Source organism: Branchiostoma lanceolatum, chromosome 8 (assembly GCF_035083965.1).
Source record: "Branchiostoma lanceolatum isolate klBraLanc5 chromosome 8, klBraLanc5.hap2, whole genome shotgun sequence".
Lineage (NCBI taxonomy): Eukaryota > Metazoa > Chordata > Leptocardii > Amphioxiformes > Branchiostomatidae > Branchiostoma > Branchiostoma lanceolatum.
This window is the reverse complement of record NC_089729.1, coordinates 13,577,454-13,598,527: the sequence shown is the minus strand read 5'-3', so window position 1 is coordinate 13,598,527 and position 21,074 is coordinate 13,577,454. Positions and strand designations below refer to the sequence as shown.

The following is a 21,074-nucleotide window of genomic DNA, read 5'->3' as shown; positions in this document are numbered from 1 at the left end:
TACTGCAGCAGGACGTCCGGTTTCGATATCTTATGCCGAACATGGTAGGTAGCTTTAGGACTGGTGAAGAAGTAACGTAGGTTTGAGCTCCCTAGCAGCTTTTTTTGTAAATACAGGGGCCGATTTTGTTTGAGACTTTTTGTGTACTTGTTCAATGATCTTCAATATTTATGATAATGTACAGTTTCTGGTGGCAGTCGTGTTCTGACAGCCTCCAACATTTCAGTTACTGTAAAAGTACTAAAAACAAAGAGTAGCTTTGAAAAGCCACCCATGTAAAATCTGCTTTCGAGGCTAGTGCAAAACCGACAAGTTCTTATCTATCTAGCCTCATAAGAAGGATACCCAGAGGGTGAAATTCCAAGGTCATCACTCAAGACGAGTCCAAATGCACATTAAATCGATCGACTTGGACAAAAGATACAGTTTGAAGTGTTTGACACGACGTCTGATAACCATCATCTAATTTGGCGCACGATTCGTCGTGACGGGGTCGGTCGGTAGCTCTGATACGCTGATTGGTCCTCATGACATACGGAGGAAATTAAATTAACGTCGCGGCTTTATCGTATGGCGAGGAGATACTACATGGGATGGGCTATCAATGTCATTTATCTTGTGGCCTATCTTGACCGTTAACAGGCCTTTGAGAGTGTGTCCATGGTAGGATGCCCCAAGCGGGTGGATTTGTATGACCTCATCATCATTTGTATTGCCTGTGACGTTATGAATTGTGTATGACCCATATGGCCATGAGGTAAAATTATGGAAACGGAGGTATTGTTATAAGTTTGTTTGTAAGTGTGTTCCAGCTGAAAACTTTTTAGTGGTGGGGGAAATTAAAATGGTGTAGCTTGAGACTTGTAGAATATGGGAAGACTGTTTTGACCCAGCTAGGTCTAAAGTCCAATAGGAAGACAGAAAAAATCCAGAGACAGAATTAGTGAGAAATTCACAATAATTAATTGAACAAGAAATTCACAAAAACTATTTCACGGAGGTATGGGATCTATTCGATTCCTTGTTTGATTTGATTTGATTTGATTTGATTTGATTTGATTTGAAAGACGACAAAACACACAAATGTTAGAAGCTACACCCCTTTGTCAATGAAATCCAGTTGAACTTTTCGTGAGAGTTTTGGTCGCTGAACCATCGCCGCCTCTGTGGGAAGTTTCAGAGATGGTCCTTTTGGTCCCTGGTAGGGCTTAATTTCACATTAAAAGGACGCGTATGTGTTTCGATGAATTTGCAGAAAATAGCCTTTCTTATGGGCACAATGATAATGAGGTCTGTATTTATACCGTACTGACTTGATTTATGGATGACGTCCTCAGCTGGGCATCCCGGCCCCGAAACTGATGCGATTGTGCAAAAAAAGGGGGGAAAAGGAAAAAAAGAAAGCAAAGGAGAAAAAAAAGATGTCCGAATTTTCAAATCTAAATGATCGAATATGAACATTATGTATAACATATGGTACATATGTATGGCAAACAATAAATCCTGTGGTAGTCTTGTTTTTCCGTTTCAGTTAGTGTGTCAAACACATCTTAGTTTGTCATTCTCAGGAAGAGGCTTTTTTTTTAAAAGCCAAACGGACGAAATTGAAAGTTGTTGCGCGCCTCTCGATTTCATCCATAAGATCAAGTCAGTGGGAGATAGTTACTGTTGTTCTATTGCGCTTAGAAGATGTGTGTCAAAAATGAATGCGAGGATCATTTTGTCAAACCAGCCTCCCCTTAATTATACTTGACGTACATTTTTGTACCGTCCCGTCAGGTATATAGTTAATCAAACGACCATGTTTAATTACACCTTAGTAATAGCAGTTTTCAACGTGCTCGGTTAGGCTAAGAGGGAAAGACGACTTGAACTAGAAGGTCCTAGAACTAGCTCGGGCACGACGTGAGGTGCAGTTCGGCGTACGGACAGGGAAGGGAAGGGATGGGCAAGGTGCTGTCTTGTCTAACCTGCGGTGGCGAGAAAGGACGCCCCATCGCCACCAGAGGAAGAAAACATTCGAGGAGGATGATCGCCCAGCTGGCCAGAAAAACAAATTTCAACGAAAAGGAGGTTCGGCAGTGGCAGAGCCTGTTTCTCAAAGACTGTCCAGACGGTTTGCTCTCCGAAGACAAGTTCGTGACTTTCTACTGCGCTTTCTTCGAATCTGTCAACGACGAGGAAAAAGTTTCGCTGGCGAGGCAAATTTTCCGTACGTTCGACCAAGATGGGAACGGGCAGGTGGATTTTCCGGAGTTCTTACGGGGCATGAGCGCACTTCTTCGCGGGACGACTGCTCAGAGGCTCCGGTGGGCCTTTAGTATGTACGACATTGATAACAACGGTGTCCTCAGCCGACCTGAACTCCTAAACGTCTTGAAGGTAATTTCTCCGATTTATTACAACTAAAGCTTTGTCCATTCATTCTTCATACTAAGACATTTTTTATCTTAAGGATGGATTATCGCTAAGCCCGGTAAGAGACAATGTGGCAACGCAGGGGATTTTTTACAAGCACATGATAGCTGTAATACCATTTGTCACTACCCCCCTCTAGGATACAATTTTCATGCCAAATAGTCCATTGACGAGCTAAAAAAACGGGAACATACAGGGGAAGAGGTTGTAAACAATAGAAATGAAAAACTAGGCTATAGATCTGATATTTTCGAAAAATCATGATTTAAAGATATTGTTTCATCAGAACATTTCTTCAAGAAGCAACCACACCAGATAACATTTTCCGCATGTATAAACTTCATTTGAAAAACACGATCTCCCCAGTAAAATGACGAAATAAAAGGGGGGAGTGTAGAATCTGATATTGGACGGAATAAGATGAACTAACGGACGAAAAAGAAAACAGGATGTTCTTTATGATCTTACTTAGGCTACTTTCACTATGGAGAGTATTTCAACATTCTATCATTGGATCTCGCTAACATAGTCGTATATTGTAAATTAAGCCAATTGCAAAAAAAGCCTGACTTGTATCTTGCGTCTTTAATTTGCAGTATCTTTGTCTTTCACTTGGAGTTTAAATTTGAACAAAATGTCTAGCTTGTCTTCATTTTAGACTTTTGTATGCATGAGGGTGCTGTATTCCGGTTTTCGAATATCATAAGATGCTCTTGTTTACCTTCGCCATGATCCATCGGGACTGTTTGTCTGTGGACTGCATAACCGTGGAGATGTTGTGGATGGATCTTTATGATGTTTGTAGGTGTTGGCAAAATGAAGAACTGCATGAGTAGATTACATGTACTAGTATGTGCCCTCTCCCTCGGCGACTTTGCATGATACTGCAGCAGATTTTCTGTTTTTTATATTCAAAAATTTTACTATACCAAAAATCTTATAATGAGGACATTTCAAACATCATAATCATCATCACATTAACGCCATCTCTCATAATTCCGTCATGTGCCTCACAGTAGCCCGCTGCAGTGCCGAAGGGAAACGCCAGGTGTACCATTTTCGAACTTGACCTCCGTTCCCACAACCGCTACTTACCTACCAAAATCTGGAGGATCCATCCACGGTTTCTCGAGTTATGTTTTTAACATACTATACAGACTCAGACCACAGCAGACTCAGACCACAGCCTCTCCACCATGCATGGCGTAACTGAAAACATAACCTTCTTGGCGAAGGTACTAGTAATAAACACATCTACTCATGCAGCATCAGAGATTCCTGAGTTATGCACACTTCAGATATCCAGGCGTTCAAAACACTTAGCGAAGGCCTCAATAACACTGTTTTTGTTATATGCCGGTCTTAGGTACCTGTCGGAATTAGGAGAGTTGACGTTTAATGGCCAACATGTGGTGATGATATATACCTACGTAGACTAAACGTAAGTTTAAGTGAGGAAATGGTATGACGTTAACACATGGAGAAAACCACCAGTCATCAGGAGAAACCGTGATGTGTAAAGCTTTTGGTAACGCCAATGATTAGATACGCCGTGCGGAGCTCGAGTAATGAGTCGAGAAATAGGAGCGCCCCAATCAAATCTGACAAGTAAATGTTGGCTAATAGCTGTTATAAACGTTCTGCTATCTTATCTGAACGCACCAAGTTTTCATTTGGGGGAGGGGGTAAATTAGGAGATGTCACGGACAAGATGCGTGCTATCTCCAAGCAGATGTTTGGGTGTCATGCTAAAACGGGGAGGTCAGGAAACACATAGAACGTTTTCAATTTCTTTATCAGTGAATCAGGCAGGTGCTGGCCGCCATGATGGTGTCCCTATTTGCATTTAAATTGACCGTCTCAAACGTTTTCCGACATATCTAGAGATCTTCAGGCCCTCTCAAATGACCCCCACTATTCAAAGTATACATTAGCGACACGATTAACGTATCGACTGCCACGTATGATATACACGATTATCTGAAATGCATATAGCCACGTACATGATGGTGTTATCTTGGTGATATGAAAATGCTCTTTATAGCATTTTTCTCACGAACAGACCTAGGCAATTGTTTCTATACCCAGAAAATTCGATTTAGGCTACGCCTCACTTCTCAATATGCATGTACTGTACATACATGTATTCGACTGATCGAAGCAGTCTTCTGAACAAAATATATGTTACACCCACCACTAGCTATAGCTCGGTTCAATGTTTTATGATCTTATGAATTGTAGGAATCAAAGGAATCTCAAAAGCGTTCAAAAACGAGCTCAAAACCAACAGCGGCGTGGGTGTCCCGCAAAATATAATAGTATCGGCCCTAAAGTAGCTTATAATGCACTTCGCCATGAATTCAAAAGTACAGACAAGGCTGCCCATTTCTTTATAGTGTAAAAAGTCTGCACTATATCCAAGGCAAGGTTGACTTTTATCCCACTGCAATCTATAACCTTTGACATTGAGTACGGACTAAACAGAACGAAATCAGAACATGCATGCAATGGTATACTTTTGATCAATACTACATTTAGACTACGGATAAGAAAAACAAATCTTGAACTTAAGATTTATCAGGCAGACAAAAAAGGGTAGTCAAAAGATCTACAGCAACACCAATCAAAGGTTGTGCGCCGAAAACCTCATAACAACCTGCGAAGAACTTGCTGGCGCTACACCAAGTTGGCACTCCGAATATACAAATCGTAAAGATGGTATCTGGGTGGTCGCGCTATAACGCTAGCCCTATAGCCTTATGGAAGACATTAGGCGCTTTTTTTCCGATGGAAAGAACATTATGTCAGAAAACAATGTACTGAGACTGCATGTATCTTTTCCAAACATCTTGTTTTTTGTCTAGATTTGCTAGGTCTGTACACAACGACTGAGACACCACAGCAGATTATAACTGAACTTCAGGGAGTGTTAGTTTAATCCCAGAAGTGTTCCCTTGTGGCATTGCACTCTGCACACACGTGCAAGTTACATAAAAATGTCAATCACATCTTCCTTCTCCTCCTACAGTTGATGTGTGAGCTACAATATCCCAGAAGTGGTCCCTTGTGGCATTGTCTATGCAAATTCGTTACAAAAAATCTCAATCACATCTTCCTCTTACAGTTGATATACCAGCTACAGCATCCAAGAAGTTGTCCCTTGTCACGGTCCTTTCGGGCCTTGCGCTACAGTTCTGTGCAAAATCGTGAAAAAACATCTTTCTCCCCCCTTCTACAGTTGATCAGATGTACCAGGTACTACCAGCTAACGCTCCCAAAAGTTGTCGTCCCATGTGGCCTTGCATTAGTACTGTGCAAACTCGTTAAAAATCCGTCAATCCCCACATCTTCCTCCTCTTTCTGCAGTTGATGTACGAGCTACACCATCCCAATAATTATCGCTTGTGGTCCTTCGTGGTCTTGCACTAGTACTGTGCAAACACCACAACTTCCTCCTCCTTCTACAGTTGATGTACCAGCCACATCATCCCAATAGTTGTCCATTGTGGTCTTTTGTGGCCTTGCACTAAGCTAGTACTATGCAACCTCGATAAAAATCTCAAGTTCCTCCTCCTCTTTCTCCAGTTGATGTACGAACTGCAGCACCCCAGGAGGAGACACAGTGAGCCGGCGGCGGTGGCGGGGTGTTCTGACTCCGCCGGCGGGCCCGGGTCCATCACGCACCTGGAGAAGCTGGTGGACAGGCTGCTATCGGTCCTGGACGACAACAACGACGGGCACGTGCAGATGAAGGAGTTTGTGGAGGGAGTCAGAAAGAATCCTCAACTGCTGACCTTCGAGGATGAAGAAGAATGAGCTCGAGCTTAGAATGACCCTGTATCGTCTCAGGCATCCTCTTCAGAGACCCACTGTGTTGTATATATGTCAAGCAACTGGTCTGTGTTCCGTCCTTTCTCGTTGCATGAGCGCTGACCAGACGTCAACCAGTCAGATCACCACCTCATGTAGTAGGAAGGAAAGTTTCAGCCAATCACGTTGCCCCTTGACCGCAGGCGACACCGTGATTGGCTCATCGGACGGCTGACCAGTGCTTGTGTAGCGAGAAGGACAACTCGCAGGCCGGTACGCCAAGGTCGTTGCTTGAAAAGCGGGCCTGGCATAAAAGGATGCGTCTCAACTGGTTTTGTGTAAGATGTTTGAAAAGCCTCTTGTTAAACACTGAGCTGGACCATACATCTGCTCGGAGACTAGTTTTTGTGAAGGAAAGACATCATGGTACTGATATTACAGTATCCATATGCAACGGATTATTTTCGTGGAGGTATCAAAGCGTCTACAGAACCGGGAATTTGAAACTGCCTGAAGCAGCGAAATTTTGGAGTAAGGGGCATAAGTGATGAATTAACTTAAAGGTTAAACGCTGTCTTGTGAAGGCCAGTTTTGCACTGCCTTAGGGGCGGGGTCATGATGTTGACAGAAGTACGCGCGCGCCCCTCGGCTACACAACTCCCTCGGCTACACAACTCCCCCCCCCCCTCCCAATATATATGCCGCCGTTATAGGATTAGCCTGCACAGGAGGCTAGAGTCCAGCCTTGTTATCTTAGGCCCGCTCCCAAGGTCCGCTAGCCACCAACACGTTGTTAACGCCCAGCGGACCTTGGGAGCGGGCCAAAGTTAAGAAGGCTGGACTCCAGGCTACAATGTCTTGGGCAGGTCCTGAATTGTAACAGGGGCTTTATGCCGAAACTACCCTAGGCCTGTAAACTAGGCTTCACAGACCTCAACGAACTGTTGACTAGTCCATATTACCATGGTTGAAAGCCAGAACGGGCGGCTCGGTTTGTTCTGTATCTGTTGGGCACTTGTGTGTGACGGGTTTAACAGCAGATGATACTGGTGTAAATATTTGTTGATCACATCTACAAGATGTGATTTCAGTGGTGATGCTGTCAGCAGGTTCTCTGATAAACAACATGAGGTAGAATGAAAATTTTGCAACTGATGCACAGATGACAAATGATTACTAGTACTAAATAGCACTGTTTTCCACATTCAGATTCTGAAGAAGACGAATAGGCCGAGGTTCCTTCCTTGATGATCTTTTTGTTTCATTTGTTTAAGTGGATCGCAGGGTATCAATCTTCATTGAGGCTGTGACACTGACAGTATTGGGACCAAAAATTCTAAAACCTTCCTGAATCTGACTATACAAAGATGTCAAAAAGGGATGGGACCTTCCTTGCTATTGAATGAAGTCAACAACCTGTAGCGTTTCCTCTGAAATCGGAATTCCGAAATTCAGATACGTATCAAAGATGTACAACATAAAAACTCAATCAAAAAGAAAAACGTCGGCAACCTTTCAATGTTGAGAACTGCAAATTTGTCTTTACTGAGATTGATTCCAGAGGTTGGTTCTATACTGTTGGGTGAAGTTCCTTTGTTGATTGGCCCATGTATGTACATTGTACATAATGTTGTCACTGCTTGTAATGATAAACAAACGAAGACTACGTGGTGGTTCTGGTACACCAGTATCATCTTTCTAGTGTTTTCACAAAATGACAATGAGTGCATTAGCTTGTGTAGTGAGAGAACTTGGTACAGCACTACGTTTCTTACTTCCTATAGGTGAAGCATGATGCTTTTTCAGGTAGTGGTACTACAAAGCATGCAGCAGAGGTTTGATGCCTGAAGCTAACACCTGAAGCTCCCCAAACATAAGAGGGCCTGCATGCCCCTTTTCCGTAAGGCGTAATCAGGCCGTTTTAGACTTCGTAATCCGTAATCAGCCACCCAAAATCAACGTAATTCGTAATCAGCACATTGGCCGTAACGCGTAATTTGTCAGTTTGATTCTACGTAAAACGTAGGCAGTTACCTTTATGCAACGTAAAACGTAATCTACTAGCAAAACGTTGGCTTATTTCCAGCAAAGTCTCCCGGCAAAGTTGCCCCTCAAAATGCAGGAAATAGCATTTCAGAGGGTAAAGATCTCAAAATTTTCCCGTGAAACATGCGCCCAGACCCACTTAGTATTGTCGCGCCTCTGGTAAGGTTCTGAGGGCGTCGCCCCCAAATATCAAGCTGGAATCAAAATTTTCTCGGGGTGCATGCCCTCGGGCCCACCTGCGATTGTTAGATGTACGCCTCCGGCGAAAATATGTCAGGAGGGCAAACAATCTAGCAGAAACCCTTGTGTATTTTTTTCACTATAAGTGCAGATATTGCCCGTCAAAATGTATTTAAGCGGGTCGAGATTTTACAATTTTCCCGGGTATTCTCTCGGATCCGCCTACAATCGCCGGGCCGCTCCGGCGCCATATATGTCGGGACTCGGGGCATCGCACACCATACCATTAAACTCTTGTATATTCTTTTCACTTATAGATATGTCATCAAACATAGCTTAGTGTAACAGCAAAATTGGGCACTCAAAATCAAGGATATAGCATTGCAGGGAGTCAAGATTTTCACAATTTCCCCGGACGTCTCACGCCTTCGGCGCTCGACGTGGTCAACGTACGTTCAGCGATATCTTGCTGTCCCCTCCCATACGAAATTCCCTGCCGCGGTCACGGCTACTCATTATAGTTACTAGTAAGGTTTAGTGTGGTCATCAACAGATTCATTGTCACCACAATAAATGTAAAAATTGATAATTTTGATGTAGAACTAGATAGTTGAATCATGCGTTAAGTGTTTAAGTGGGTTGGGAAGCCTCATGATTTAACGTAATTCGTAATCAGCTCTGAAAATTTTCCGTAATTCGTAATCGGCGGCGAAAATTTTCCGTAATTCGTAATCACTACCCCCCCATGCAGGCCCTCACATAAGGCTGCCAGCTAAGCTCTACGTCACCATTCTAAATGACGAATGCAATCCTTCACACCACGTTTGGGCCGAGCTTTGGACGACACTGGGATCAAACCACCTATGGATCCACGTAATTTGATCCATGATCCATAGGGCGTGGCAGCGGGATCGCTAACCACTTCCAGCAGCACTAAATGTGTCTTTATTCAACATGTAGTTTTAAGCCTTGAAACTTGCACTCATTGCTTCACACTCAGGTTTCCCTATTGACATTTCAAAGAGAAAAAAAAATAGTCGTCTTTCTCCTGTTTATTTTTGCTGTCGATCTTCTTTCCCAACGCGTCTGTCAACAATCGACCATTGGGGAACAACTTTTCCAGACGTACTATCAATGTCCCCTCTGTTCTGTGAGTGACACTTGTCTTGTAGAGGATTAAGGTTCTTTGGTGGTTTGGAAACTCAATCTGGGAGGTGACCAGTGACCCACACACCAATGTAAATAGGACAGGCGGTGGTGCATGGTAACAGAACTGAGGGATGGGCTGAATGCCCTTTCCTGTGAGGTGTAGCCAGCTATCTTGATTCATCATTAATCTTTGTAGCCCACTGTAATCCAACCTTAGGCGTTGTTCAATGGTACACGTAAATCATTACTGTAGTTTTAATTCTACATGGCACTTTGCTCGTTATCCAGAATTCATTGTTAAGCATTATTGACGAATTCTTCTTATCGCATAGTTGAAGATCAGATTAAAAAAAAAAGGAACAATGGAACTCCCTTTTGTGACGGCGTTTGCAGCCTAGTTTTACCAATTGAGATACCTACATCTAGCATAATGCGTATAGGGGTGCACATCAATTTATCATCAAGCGTTGCCAGCCTTCCTGAATTTACCGTAAAGCATTGCTGTCTCTACAAAAGTGTGGCCAGCTCCCTCCCCATGCAGATCCCCTGTAGGGAAATACATGAAATACAGCAATTTTCTGTGCTTTGGCTTAAAAATGGCTAATTCTAACATCTTTGAAGATGGTTGATAATTGTCCTGAATAGTCATAGAAACATTGTGCCTCGCACTTTGACACTTTTTGAGCTTAAAAATCTTTTAAGATTGGTGGATTTTACGCTATTCAATTGCAATAATATACCCGCGGCCGTGTGTGGGCCTGGGGTTTCTTTACATTCCGGCCTTTGCATGGTTCACTGTAAACCACTGTTTGTAAACAAGGCTCAGAAAATGAACACCCACGATGGTCAAATATGGGCCCAGAATTTCCAGACTTTTTTAGAATTCGAACAACATTCTATTACGTTCGAAGTGACGTATTCGAATAGAACGTGCATTCTATTCGGGGTCACTCACGGTCATATGCAGGTTTTCACTGTAAATTCGCGCCAAAAGGCCCTTTCTGTCATAGGTCCCTTGCACAAGAAGAAAAAACACTTAATGGCAAATAAAACTTTTCCTGGACAGTATATCTTTCCTGACATTTTGTTGTGGACATGGAACATGTAGCCAAGCTACTGGCGCCATTGTTGATGACTTTGAATGTTGCAGGACTTTATTTTTACGCCGGTATCAAGTACCCCCACTCCCTATCCGTGAGGCATGACATTGTTCCAAAGTGGTATGAAAAACTCGAGCAAAGTGCGTTCAGACACACTCATCAAGGTCTTAAATTTTCGAGAACTAATATCCCCAGGCTTTTGTTTTAGGGATTTTTTTGATACGGTGGAAATTTTGATTTAAGGGTGTTTAAGTGTAAAAAAATGCATTTTTCGACCTATTTTCGGTCGTAGAAATAATTTGAATGAGAAATTAAAAAATTCCTAAAACATAAAGTTTAGAATTATTGTTATTGTTCAGAATATAGAAGATTTGGATTTTCAGTAACGTTTAGAACCGACTTATTTACACCATTTTGATATTTTTTACACCGAACATCCTTTCTATAACAGCAAACTTGGCCTATTTCAGAAAATATTCAGACAAAATGATGCAACATTAGTAAAACGGCAGGATTTTAGGTATACACATTGGCTAGTTTCATTTCCAATTGACGAGACATGTGCGAGATATCGTTTGTCTAACTATCATGATCTTTTAGAAGACGTTACAGCTCCCCCGGGGACCGCGCGGGAGTCCCGGTAACATGATACGCTCTCTTAGGCTCTCTTTACATTATACTTTTGCCGTCAGCGCCACTGGCGTCAGCGCCACTGGCGACAGCGGGAACCCCGTGTAAAGACAATTCCCGTCGACGTAGTCCCGCTGTCAACAAATTTTCTCCCGTCAGCTTCGAAGCCGTCGCCCGTCAGCACAGCGGGAGTCCCCGTCAACTTCAAACTCCGTCTAAAGAGAATACGTCGGGCTCGCGTCAGCGGGAGTCAGGGTTTCGGCGATTAGCATAAAGCACGCGTTGATTAGCATACTGTAAGTCTACTTAGATCCCCGGTATATATATATAGAGAGAGATTCGCGGGATCCGCGGCGACTTTTGTGCCGTGCATTCATTTCCCCGCGGATATATTTATCGTACTTGTGCCCCCCTCCCCACATTTACGAGTGATGAGCATGGAATATCTACACATAAACAAGGCTTTGCATTGTAGTTTAATACGGGCGGGGAGACGCCGCCTACCGTTGTACAATCATACAATTTTGTTTCTTGCTTTTGTTATGCTTACGCCCGATACTTTCTACAAGATGGCGAAATGCAAGCACCGCAGGTGTCTGTCAGATTTCCGGGCGGTGTGTCTAGAGACGTCGCGACAGCGGCCTCCCGACAGCGGGAAATTTCGCCGCTGACGCGAAAAACGTAATGTAAACTGCGCCTTACAGTGGAAATTTTTCCTTAGCAACGAACCATCGTGACCATTGTTTTAAGAGAGGCACACCTCAAGCGCATCAAAGAACCCCTGCAGATCTTTAATATGGATAGGGGTCCACCCAAATGTTTGCTTGTCAAATCCCTGTCATTTCTGAACTCAGAGACTAAAGCCCCTTCTTACTGGACCTGCGGCACGTTGGCGACCTTGCAGCGATCAAGCAATTTGACAGTGCGCTCAATGCTATCATCAATAAAAAACAAATCCTTTTATGCTTTGTTTGTCTTGTTGTCTTTTTAGTCATACTTGTACGTTTTATTATAAAGTCAAGTGTAACACAAATCCAGTTTAGGACGCAGCGAGGCCGCCAATGTGCTGCAGGTCCAGTGAGAAAGGGGGTTAACCCTTAGTAATACCCTGTACTCAGTTTGTAAGACTATGATTAACAGACGGAATAAAAGCAACACAATGATTACACAATCACTTCATGTACTTTGTCATTGATATGTTCCATATGAAAACATTGCAGTCTCTGAAAGTATCACAGCTACTTGTATGGAGACCACGCACTGTAGGGCTCGAAATACTTAAAAACATGCACTGGTGTTGGTAACATGGATAACTACAAGCACCAGACAGTCTACCTGAACCACTCGTTCTATTTGCTCCGTCCATCAAAAACAATGTTTTGAAAATGTTCCATTTTGGATCTTGCTAACTAATGTTTTCAAAGATGCTGCTATAACGTAGCCTGGGTGCCATCCTCGTAATAACTGCTGGCTTGCAAAAAGATTGAGCCAGCGGTTACTATGGAGGATAGCACTCAGACCACTTCTAGCCATATGTCACTCAAGTGTCATGGGTTTGTTTCATCTTGGGCCAGTGCATGTTAGGTGCATTGGTATAAAATAGTTAATACAGGTTTTGAATTATGTCTGGCTTAAGTTAAGGTACCGTGGCGCAAAACTCCACAATTAATTTTCAAGCTATTACAACTTCTTTTGTTGTATCGTGTCCTGTTCCATTATAAGCAGAACTTCTTCTCTATGTAAGTGCTGCTGTACTGTGTGGATCATTTCATCCAGTTTGTCTCCACCAATCAGAAAGTCCTGCAGGTTGAACATGTTAATCCCCGCCCGGTGGTCTGTCACACGGTCCTGGGTGAAGTTGTACGTCCGGATCTTCTCCGACCGCCCCGCCGTGCCCATCTGTTGCTGTCGCGCCAGCTGCCGCTGGGATCGCTGCTGGTCCAGTTTCCTCTGGTACAGTCTGGCCTGGATAGTCTGCATGGCGATGGCGCGGTTACGGATCTGGGACCGCTCTTGTTGGCATTCAACCGCAACTCCTGAAAAAACATAGGAATAGGATAACTTACAAACTATCAATTTCAAGTTCAACTGTGAAGATGTGTCTGTACCACAATAAACATAAAGTTCTGAGAAATCTTGACAAAGTGAGTGAGTGAGTGAGTGTATGAGTGACAGAGTGTGTGTGAGAGAGAGCAACAGAGTGTGTGAGTGCATGTGGGAGAGAGTGAGTGAGTGAGTGAGTGAGTGAGTGAACATGTATGTCAGAGCGCGACTGTGTGTCTGTATGTGAGAGAGTGTGTGTGTGAGATGTGAGTGAATGTGCAGCGCTTGTGAGTGCGACTCGCATACAACATGTATGCGACCAGTTTTTTGAGAATGCGACTCGATTTAAAATGACGGTCGCACGGTGCGACAACAAAAAATTAAGACCTGCGCCAGGATAATGGCTGCAGAACTAAGCAGTAAGCTAAAAATATTTAGGTATTCCAACCCTACCGCGAAAATCGTCCGTGAATTTTCTATCATGTTCCCACGCCCGCGGTACAAAAACTATCCGTTCCTAGTGGCAAAATTACCCATAGAAATAAAGGATTTAAGTTTCTCTCCTTTGTGATGTATTTGTTTGAGTTGTAAAATGTTTCAAACGCCAGAAATAGCCGATGAAAGTGAGCGCTAGCGGCCGTGCGCTTCTGGACGGCCGCCATGATGTTTTTAGACCGCAGCAGAATGACACGCCCGTTTCCTGTGGTCCTTTTTACACCTGTTCAATCGATGATTTTTACGACCAAAAATCAATGAATCAATTCAAGTAGAGTTTTATCCCCTTTTTGTTACCGTTATCATTCCAAAGCTCCTGACCTGCCCGTCATTATGGTGCTATTTTTATTTTGCTGCGGTCTAAGAGGAATCACAAAGCATTCCATGTGGTCGGCCTGTCATTGGATGGCCGCGCCGCGCAGTCCTGACGCGCGAAATTTGAACTGCGCGTTTCAAAGGAACCGAAGATATTTGACTAGGCCAGCACAAACATATAATTTTTGATACTATTGAGCAAGAATTTCAAGGATATAAATCAAAAGTATTTTGGATTGTTTGTAGACAGAGGGTGGGGTGACAAGTTCAACAATTTTTCAACTTGTTGAACTTGAGGCACCGTGGCCCCCGGATAGGGGCCAACCGGGTAACCTATGCCCAATTTTTCTAAAAATCCCACATACTAGTATCATTTAGCATGTAGGAAGGTATTGAATGAATTGAATTGGCAAATGAAGGCTTTTTTCTTTTATGATCTATTCAAATGCTTTATTCTTGGTTGTTAACATTGAGTAATACTATTAATAGGAGTATTACTTGGTATGGCCAAGACTTTTGCTTGTTCTTCCAACTTTTCGTAGTGGTGCTCCTAGATTTTTGCTGGTGCTCCTAACTTTTTTGAGTTAGGAGCACAGTGCTCCTAGGTCTAAAAGTTAGTCTGGAGCCCTGATGTGTGTGTGTGAGTGTGCTTGAGTGTGAGTTGTTTGAGTAAGTGAGTGAGAGATAGAGGGTATGAGAGTGGTTGGGTGAGTTAGTAAATGTGTTTGTGAGAGTGTGTGTGTGTGTGAGAGTGAGTGATGAGTGAATGTGAGAGACTGTGTGTGAATGTGAGAGAGGGTGAATGTGTGCGAGAGAGAGTGAGTGAGTACAAGAAAGAATGTGTGTGTGTGTGTGTGTGTGTGTGTGTGTGTGTGTGTGAGAGATAGAGAGAGACATAGTTAGTACCAGCACTTATATGTAATGATCTAGATCTATCTCCAGTACATAGAAGAGGTACAATGGGTTCATCACTATAAAACAGCTAAGATTACTAACCTGTAGGGATGTGTACAATCCTTACAGCACTCTCTGTCTTGTTGACATGTTGTCCACCTGCACCGCTGGCTTTCTTAGTCTCAATCTTAAACTCACTTTTATCCCAGGTGTTGTCAATCTGGGAAACAACAGGACCTGATTAATTCTATTGTCTAAGAAAGGTTATTGATTAAATATCAAATCCCAGGACAGCTTCATTTCATGAGGAAACAATATGATATCAACAATATGTATGAAAAAGTACTGTATGTGAATTGTTTAGTGTACCACCACGTAACTTGAGCATATAATTATACTTCCCAAAGTCCCATCTTTGTTATGATACATTTGACAGGCACCATGAGAAATGCATGGCTGTCTTAGTCTGTGTTATGCTATGTAAAAGCGCCACCAAGTGAACTTCCACTAAAGTGCAGCTGGGATTGCCCAATCAAGTTTTTGAATTATGTTGTTTCAAGGTGTTTTCAAGGCTAGCTCTACTACAACTTAGACTTGGAAGAAAGGTAAAGAAGCTAAGAAAATCATACTCATTTCTACTTAGCATTTGCGAAAAGATCACTTCTTCAGCTCCTGACAACAACACTATTTCAGTCTTTAGAACTACTGATACCATTATTATGTCCCCCAAAATAAAAGAGTTCGCACTTCTGGGGACTTCCAAACTGCTTGTGGCAAGGGGGGGAGGAACATATTATTTCTAGCAATAATGAATGAATGAACTTGCTGTTAGAATCTAAGAATGGGTCAACTGTACGTTTATGCGTACGTGCACACATTCAAACGTATCGAATGCATTGAATGTTAGCGGAAATGATGTTATCACCCCGGAAAGCAAGCAGTTTTTATAGTCTGTGGAAGTGTGTCTGTCTACTTGTTTGATACCATCCTTCAAAACTTCAGTGTGATACCACTATCTCCATCAGAACTGCTGTATGACACCATCCTTACCTCTTTAGGCTGAGGTAAGACTGCCACAGTCATGGTGCTGGTGTGTACCCGGCCTGACTTCTCAGTCCTGGGTACCCTCTGCACACGGTGGACCCCTGCCTCGAGCTTTAGCAGTTTGTAGGCATTCAGACCCTTGATACTAGCAGTGGCGTGTCTCAGACCACCTGAAGAGAAGAACAATCTTGTGAAACTCAAACCACATTGAGTAGGAATCTTCATAAAATTGAATACAAAAATGTAGGATGGACCAATCTCATAGCCCTGCCCATCTCCATCAAAACAGAGAGTTACAACTATTAATTTGGCCCAGGCCAACCTTCACAGACACACCCACAACAAATAAATACATGTAGAAGCCAATTTAATCTACACAAATTACACCTTTGTGAGTAAAACATAAGATTCTTAGCTGAAGTGTAGGGACTTTTCAAATAACAAGATCAGATAAAAGGGTGACATTGCGATACCCTGAGAGTGAGACACTCCACAGGTGGATTTCAGTATCAGTGGTTTGAGTTGCTATCATATCATTCACTTTATACATATATATAATACAACACCTTCAATTTTGTTAATAAAATTTGGTTTCAGCCTTGGCAAGTTTATTAAACAACTACAGTCAAAGATGACCACCTCTACATAAGGACCACCCAGACACTTTATGGTCCTTAGATAATTTTTTCCATTGGTACAAGCATTAAGATAATAAGAATCCTGTCTATAGTGACCACCTGTCTACATAGACCATATTTTATCAGTCCCCTGGGTGGTCCTCTTGGGCAGGTTTGACTGTACTGTTCACCAGTGCTCACCTAGTGTGGAAGAGTCCGATGTGAGAACCTGCATGTGCCAGTTCTTGTACGCGGCGTACTGACAGTACATCTCAAACACGTCCGACGTGAACAGCATGGCCTCCTGACCTCCAACCCCCGCTACCACCTCCAGAATGATGTCGTTCTCATCGGCCTCGTCCGCGGGAACTAGCAACGTCAGGATCTGAACCAACAAAAATTAAAATTTGTTGATATCGAAAAACAACAGCATAACACAACGAACAAGAAACCTGCTAGTGCTTCACCTACATACCTACGTATTATAACAATTCAGGAAGGCAATTACTCAAAATAGAATTTGAACACCTTGTGAACTACGGGAATGAGAAACAAAATGTAGCCTTATGGAATTTAAAATATGCCTTATGGAATTTAGAGGCATGCAGGCCCAGTAAGTAAATACAATTCAGTAATGATTCCATGACCATGATGTTTCTGCACCTGGATAGTTAGATAGCCTGACGAATCGCGCTCCTAGTGTCCAGCCGGTGTCCGTAACCGCCTTTAACCCTAGACAGTAACCTCCGACTGAGAGCTTGTGTAAATACAGGCTAGATAGTTAGTTGGCCCTTGCTGACCAGGATGTTTCACCACCAGATCCAGAACAGTTTGATGCCTAACTCTAACCATAATTCTAACCCCAAGCAGAACTTGAATTGTACTAGGCGTGGTACCACACTGTCCTGATTTGCTAGGGGCCACAGGGCTGTCTCCAGGTTTGAATCTTTCCCTGTCCCACTCATCGTTTGGAAGTTGATTTTAATAGCTTGCGGAAATACATTTTCATCAGTTTCATGTCACAGAGTTAAGATTTTGGGGTGAAATTTTTCCCCCCGTCCAAGCAAATTTCCGTCCCAGGACGGAGGGACGGGACCTGGAGACAGCCCTGCTTGTAGTGTAAGAACTGTCAAGGTGCCTAAACATCCTGATGTTAAAAATGATCACCTCATCCTCCAAGTGTTCCATGTCATTTTCATACGACTCCTTCTCCTGCAAGGCCAAATCCCTCATCTCTGTCTCACCATCCTCCAGACCTGCTAACAGTTTCTCTATATCTGCTAACTCTCCCAGTGTCCTTTCCACTTGCTGAACCTTCTCCACGATAGGTCTCAGCTCCTCCCATCTCTTGGTGAGCCTCTTGTTTTCTGTCTCTGTCTTTTCTTCTGTCTGAAGTTTGTCTATCACAGTTTGACCCTCTGTTACAAGTCTCTGCAAATACCCCCATGTTCCTTCGTTTTGTAAGCTAAACGTCCTCTCTTTCGCCGCTGTAGAAAAGGTTTGAGTGTTTGTAATAACACGTCTGGTTGGTTGAGGGATCAATCGTTGAAACACGGTTACCGGACGGAGCCAGGAGACGGGCGGGTGGCGGTGAAACTTCCACCGCCCCCCTCCCCCGGACAAACATCGTATGAATCCGGGTGAACACGCCGGTTTGTGTACCACCGCACCAACGTACCGGAGACTACGGAATATCATAGGGAATCCGCTAAATTAAATCTTTAGGAAGCTTAAAATAGCCTAAAGTACGTTGTAGCAACAACAAGGACACTGTATGAGTAACGTACTTGCACTTTGACCCCATGTGACCTTTCCAGAAACGATGACGGTCCATGCGTCTGTAGCGTATCATGATAATTATCACGGTGTTATCACGTTTTCTCACAGTGTTCTCTTCTCTGAAAGATTCGCGTCCCTGACAGAACCCATTGTCACTCAGAGAACCCGTGTAGATCCTTGCAGTCAAGAGTGTCTAACCTTTTTCTACCCCAACATCTGCTTGGAGTTCAGGAACTTTCGGTTCTATCCCGTCATGCCCCTGATCAAATTGCGAAATCAGTGAAACTCTCTCACCATGATGTTTTTTTGACAGATTCTTCGAAGCTCCGCAAATAACAAACGGATCTGTGCCCACTTGGATACCCAAATATTGACCTGAATGGTAAGTAACTGAATCTGTTGCTTTTATAGAACCCAATTTACCACTCCTCTGGGTTATAAATGTGAGATTTCTGTAGATCATAGCCCTTGTTAGTTGAACCCGGAAGTAACTCTCAGTTTTCTGGGACAATCATATAACCATCCCCATTGTCTTGTAAAGTTCGGGCGTTTTAAGTATACACGTATTTCACTTTTTTTACTTACATGCCTGGTACTTTTGACCAATTGCCGACAGATGGGTCATTTTGAACCTGATGATTCAGAAGGCGGAAGTTCAATCAGCCAAACATTCTTTGCTTGTTGTGTTGGAGTATGCAGCAACTTTTTTACTACAAATGTTAACTTACTAGTACTTGTTTCGTGCTTGCTTTGTACCTTACAGTAATAGTATACTTTACTATCACAGGCTAGTTCTCTCTGTTGAAGAGATTGCAGAATTCCTGGATTCGATGATGGAAGCAAGATGGAAAGAAGAAATGATAATGTGTGCCACAGAGTTGAGTGATGAATAGTCTACAACAGGCTAGTGCTTTTGAGTCGTCATGTGAGAGCACAGTCCACTTCTTAAAGGCATCCAGAGCATTTTATGAGGCTTGAAACTTGAATAAAAAAATCCAATTTCTAGTCATTCCTACACATGATAAGTTTCAATAACACTTTACCATTACACATCGACATTAAAGGAGCAAAGATACGATGTCGTGGTGTGGTGAGAACTGAAAAAAAATCCAAGCCCTAATAGACTGATCCTGACTGTCCATCACAATTAGCAGTTCGACCAATGAGAGAGTGACTGCATGTCCGTCAAATATTTGCATTTTTATGTTTTGATTTTGCATTTCTACGTTTTGACGGAGGTGGGCGGGGCTATGGTATCTACAGTATTTACAGTAGGCGCGTGGAACTAAAATATCACCATGTATCTTATTTTTATGCCGCTTTTGAGCACTTTTGATAAGAAATCTGCACGCAAATGTGGTAAACAATGGCATTAAATGTCAATTTCATAGAGATTACAGCAACTAGAATATTTCCAGTTTTCAAGCCTCATAAAATGCTCTGGGTGCCTTTAAACGCAAACCCGAACTATAGAAGGCGGCACCGAAGGTACATTTGGCGCGTTCCGAAAAAGGTATAAGTAGGGTCACCTACGGTGCCGATCATTTTGACACTGGCCGTCTTGGCGTGCGTCCGTCTCTCACGGCGTCCAGAGCACAACTGGGCGAACCCGGAAGCGGCACGCTCTTTTACGTGGTGCCATGTTCCATAGAGCTAGGCATGGAGCATTAGGGCATTATATAGAACGGGTTCCCGTTTAAGGCACAGTGTTTCTTGCCGATGGCACCATGCACAATAGTGTCTCCTAAAGGCAGAGTTACTAGTTAGCCAAGATTGTGAGCTTAAGCATCCTCAATGTAAGGTTTTGTGTAGTTTTAGACATGAGGTCTGTGTTGACTGTGCAAAGTGACACTCAATACCAACCATTGGGAATGCAGCAAAAGGATGGGAATGCTACAAATTCAAAGATTACCTGTGATATAGGAGGATAGTTGCAGGTTTGGGATAGTAGCGGAATGGTAGAGCTTGTAGCAGGTACAGCATAGACAAGGTAGGGATACTGATATCACCTGTACTGTTGAAAGCTCAAATACATCACATTCAACTGTCCCATCATAAGTACACAGGGACATACATGCAAGTACACACATGGCAGTCCACATTGTATGCTACTTAGTGCCTTTATTGATCAGAAGCTGCTTAAATAAGTGAAGTATGACAATTGAAAAGTGTCTAATAACAAGACAATTTAAAAGCTAGTAAACAAATTAAAACAAAAAAGGCTCATAGAATAAGACAATAGACAAAAGCAAATCATGACTTCAAATTAAAAAGGCAATGTCACAATGTTCCAACAGGTACAATGTAGAACATTAGGTTGTATTGCCTACATGTATATTTCTATTTCAAAAGAAATAAAAACGTGTTCATGACACTTAACAACAAAGTGATGATGTTAAAGCATTGACAGATTTTGAACAGACTCTTATCAGTTACTACATGATACCCAATAAAGCTGTGAATTCAATTTCACTAATGGCTCCAATAACTGTAGACAGAAACTTTGCCAAGTCACCATCCTATAAGTTGTAGAAAGAAAGCGAAACTGCCTCGC

At 42.8% G+C, this 21,074-nt stretch overlaps 2 protein-coding genes across 2 annotated transcripts; one reads left to right on the top strand and one right to left on the bottom strand.

Moving 5' to 3' along the window:
• Nucleotides 1–1,944: 1,944 nt before the first annotated feature.
• On the top strand, nucleotides 1,945–6,234 carry LOC136440654 (frequenin-1-like). The gene is made up of 2 exons (XM_066436746.1): nucleotides 1,945–2,382; nucleotides 6,004–6,234. Exons 1-2 carry the CDS (start codon nucleotides 1,945–1,947, stop codon nucleotides 6,232–6,234), a joined length of 669 nt encoding a protein of 222 aa, XP_066292843.1.
• Nucleotides 6,235–12,514: 6,280 nt separating this feature from the next.
• LOC136440071 (peptide chain release factor 1-like, mitochondrial) lies at nucleotides 12,515–18,522 on the bottom strand. The gene is made up of 5 exons (XM_066435853.1): nucleotides 17,909–18,522; nucleotides 16,943–17,126; nucleotides 16,131–16,294; nucleotides 15,183–15,300; nucleotides 12,515–13,369 (listed from the first exon to the last, which is right to left on the bottom strand). Exons 1-5 carry the CDS (start codon nucleotides 18,437–18,439, stop codon nucleotides 13,014–13,016), a joined length of 1,353 nt encoding a protein of 450 aa, XP_066291950.1. The 5' UTR covers nucleotides 18,440–18,522; the 3' UTR covers nucleotides 12,515–13,013.
• Between the last annotated feature and the right edge of the window lie 2,552 nt (nucleotides 18,523–21,074).

Coding starts and splice junctions, on each gene's coding strand:
- LOC136440071 (XM_066435853.1), bottom strand. CDS start 18,439: ATGATATTCCGTAGTCTCCGGTACGTTGGTGCGGTGGTACACAAACCG. Junction 17,127..17,908: donor TGGAACACTTGGAGGATGAG/GTGATCATTTTT, acceptor TTGTTGGTTCAG/ATCCTGACGTTGCTAGTTCC. Junction 15,301..16,130: donor TCTTACCTCAGCCTAAAGAG/GTAAGGATGGTG, acceptor GTTGTTTCCCAG/ATTGACAACACCTGGGATAA.
- LOC136440654 (XM_066436746.1), top strand. CDS start 1,945: ATGGGCAAGGTGCTGTCTTGTCTAACCTGCGGTGGCGAGAAAGGACGC. Junction 2,383..6,003: donor AACTCCTAAACGTCTTGAAG/GTAATTTCTCCG, acceptor CTCTTTCTCCAG/TTGATGTACGAACTGCAGCA.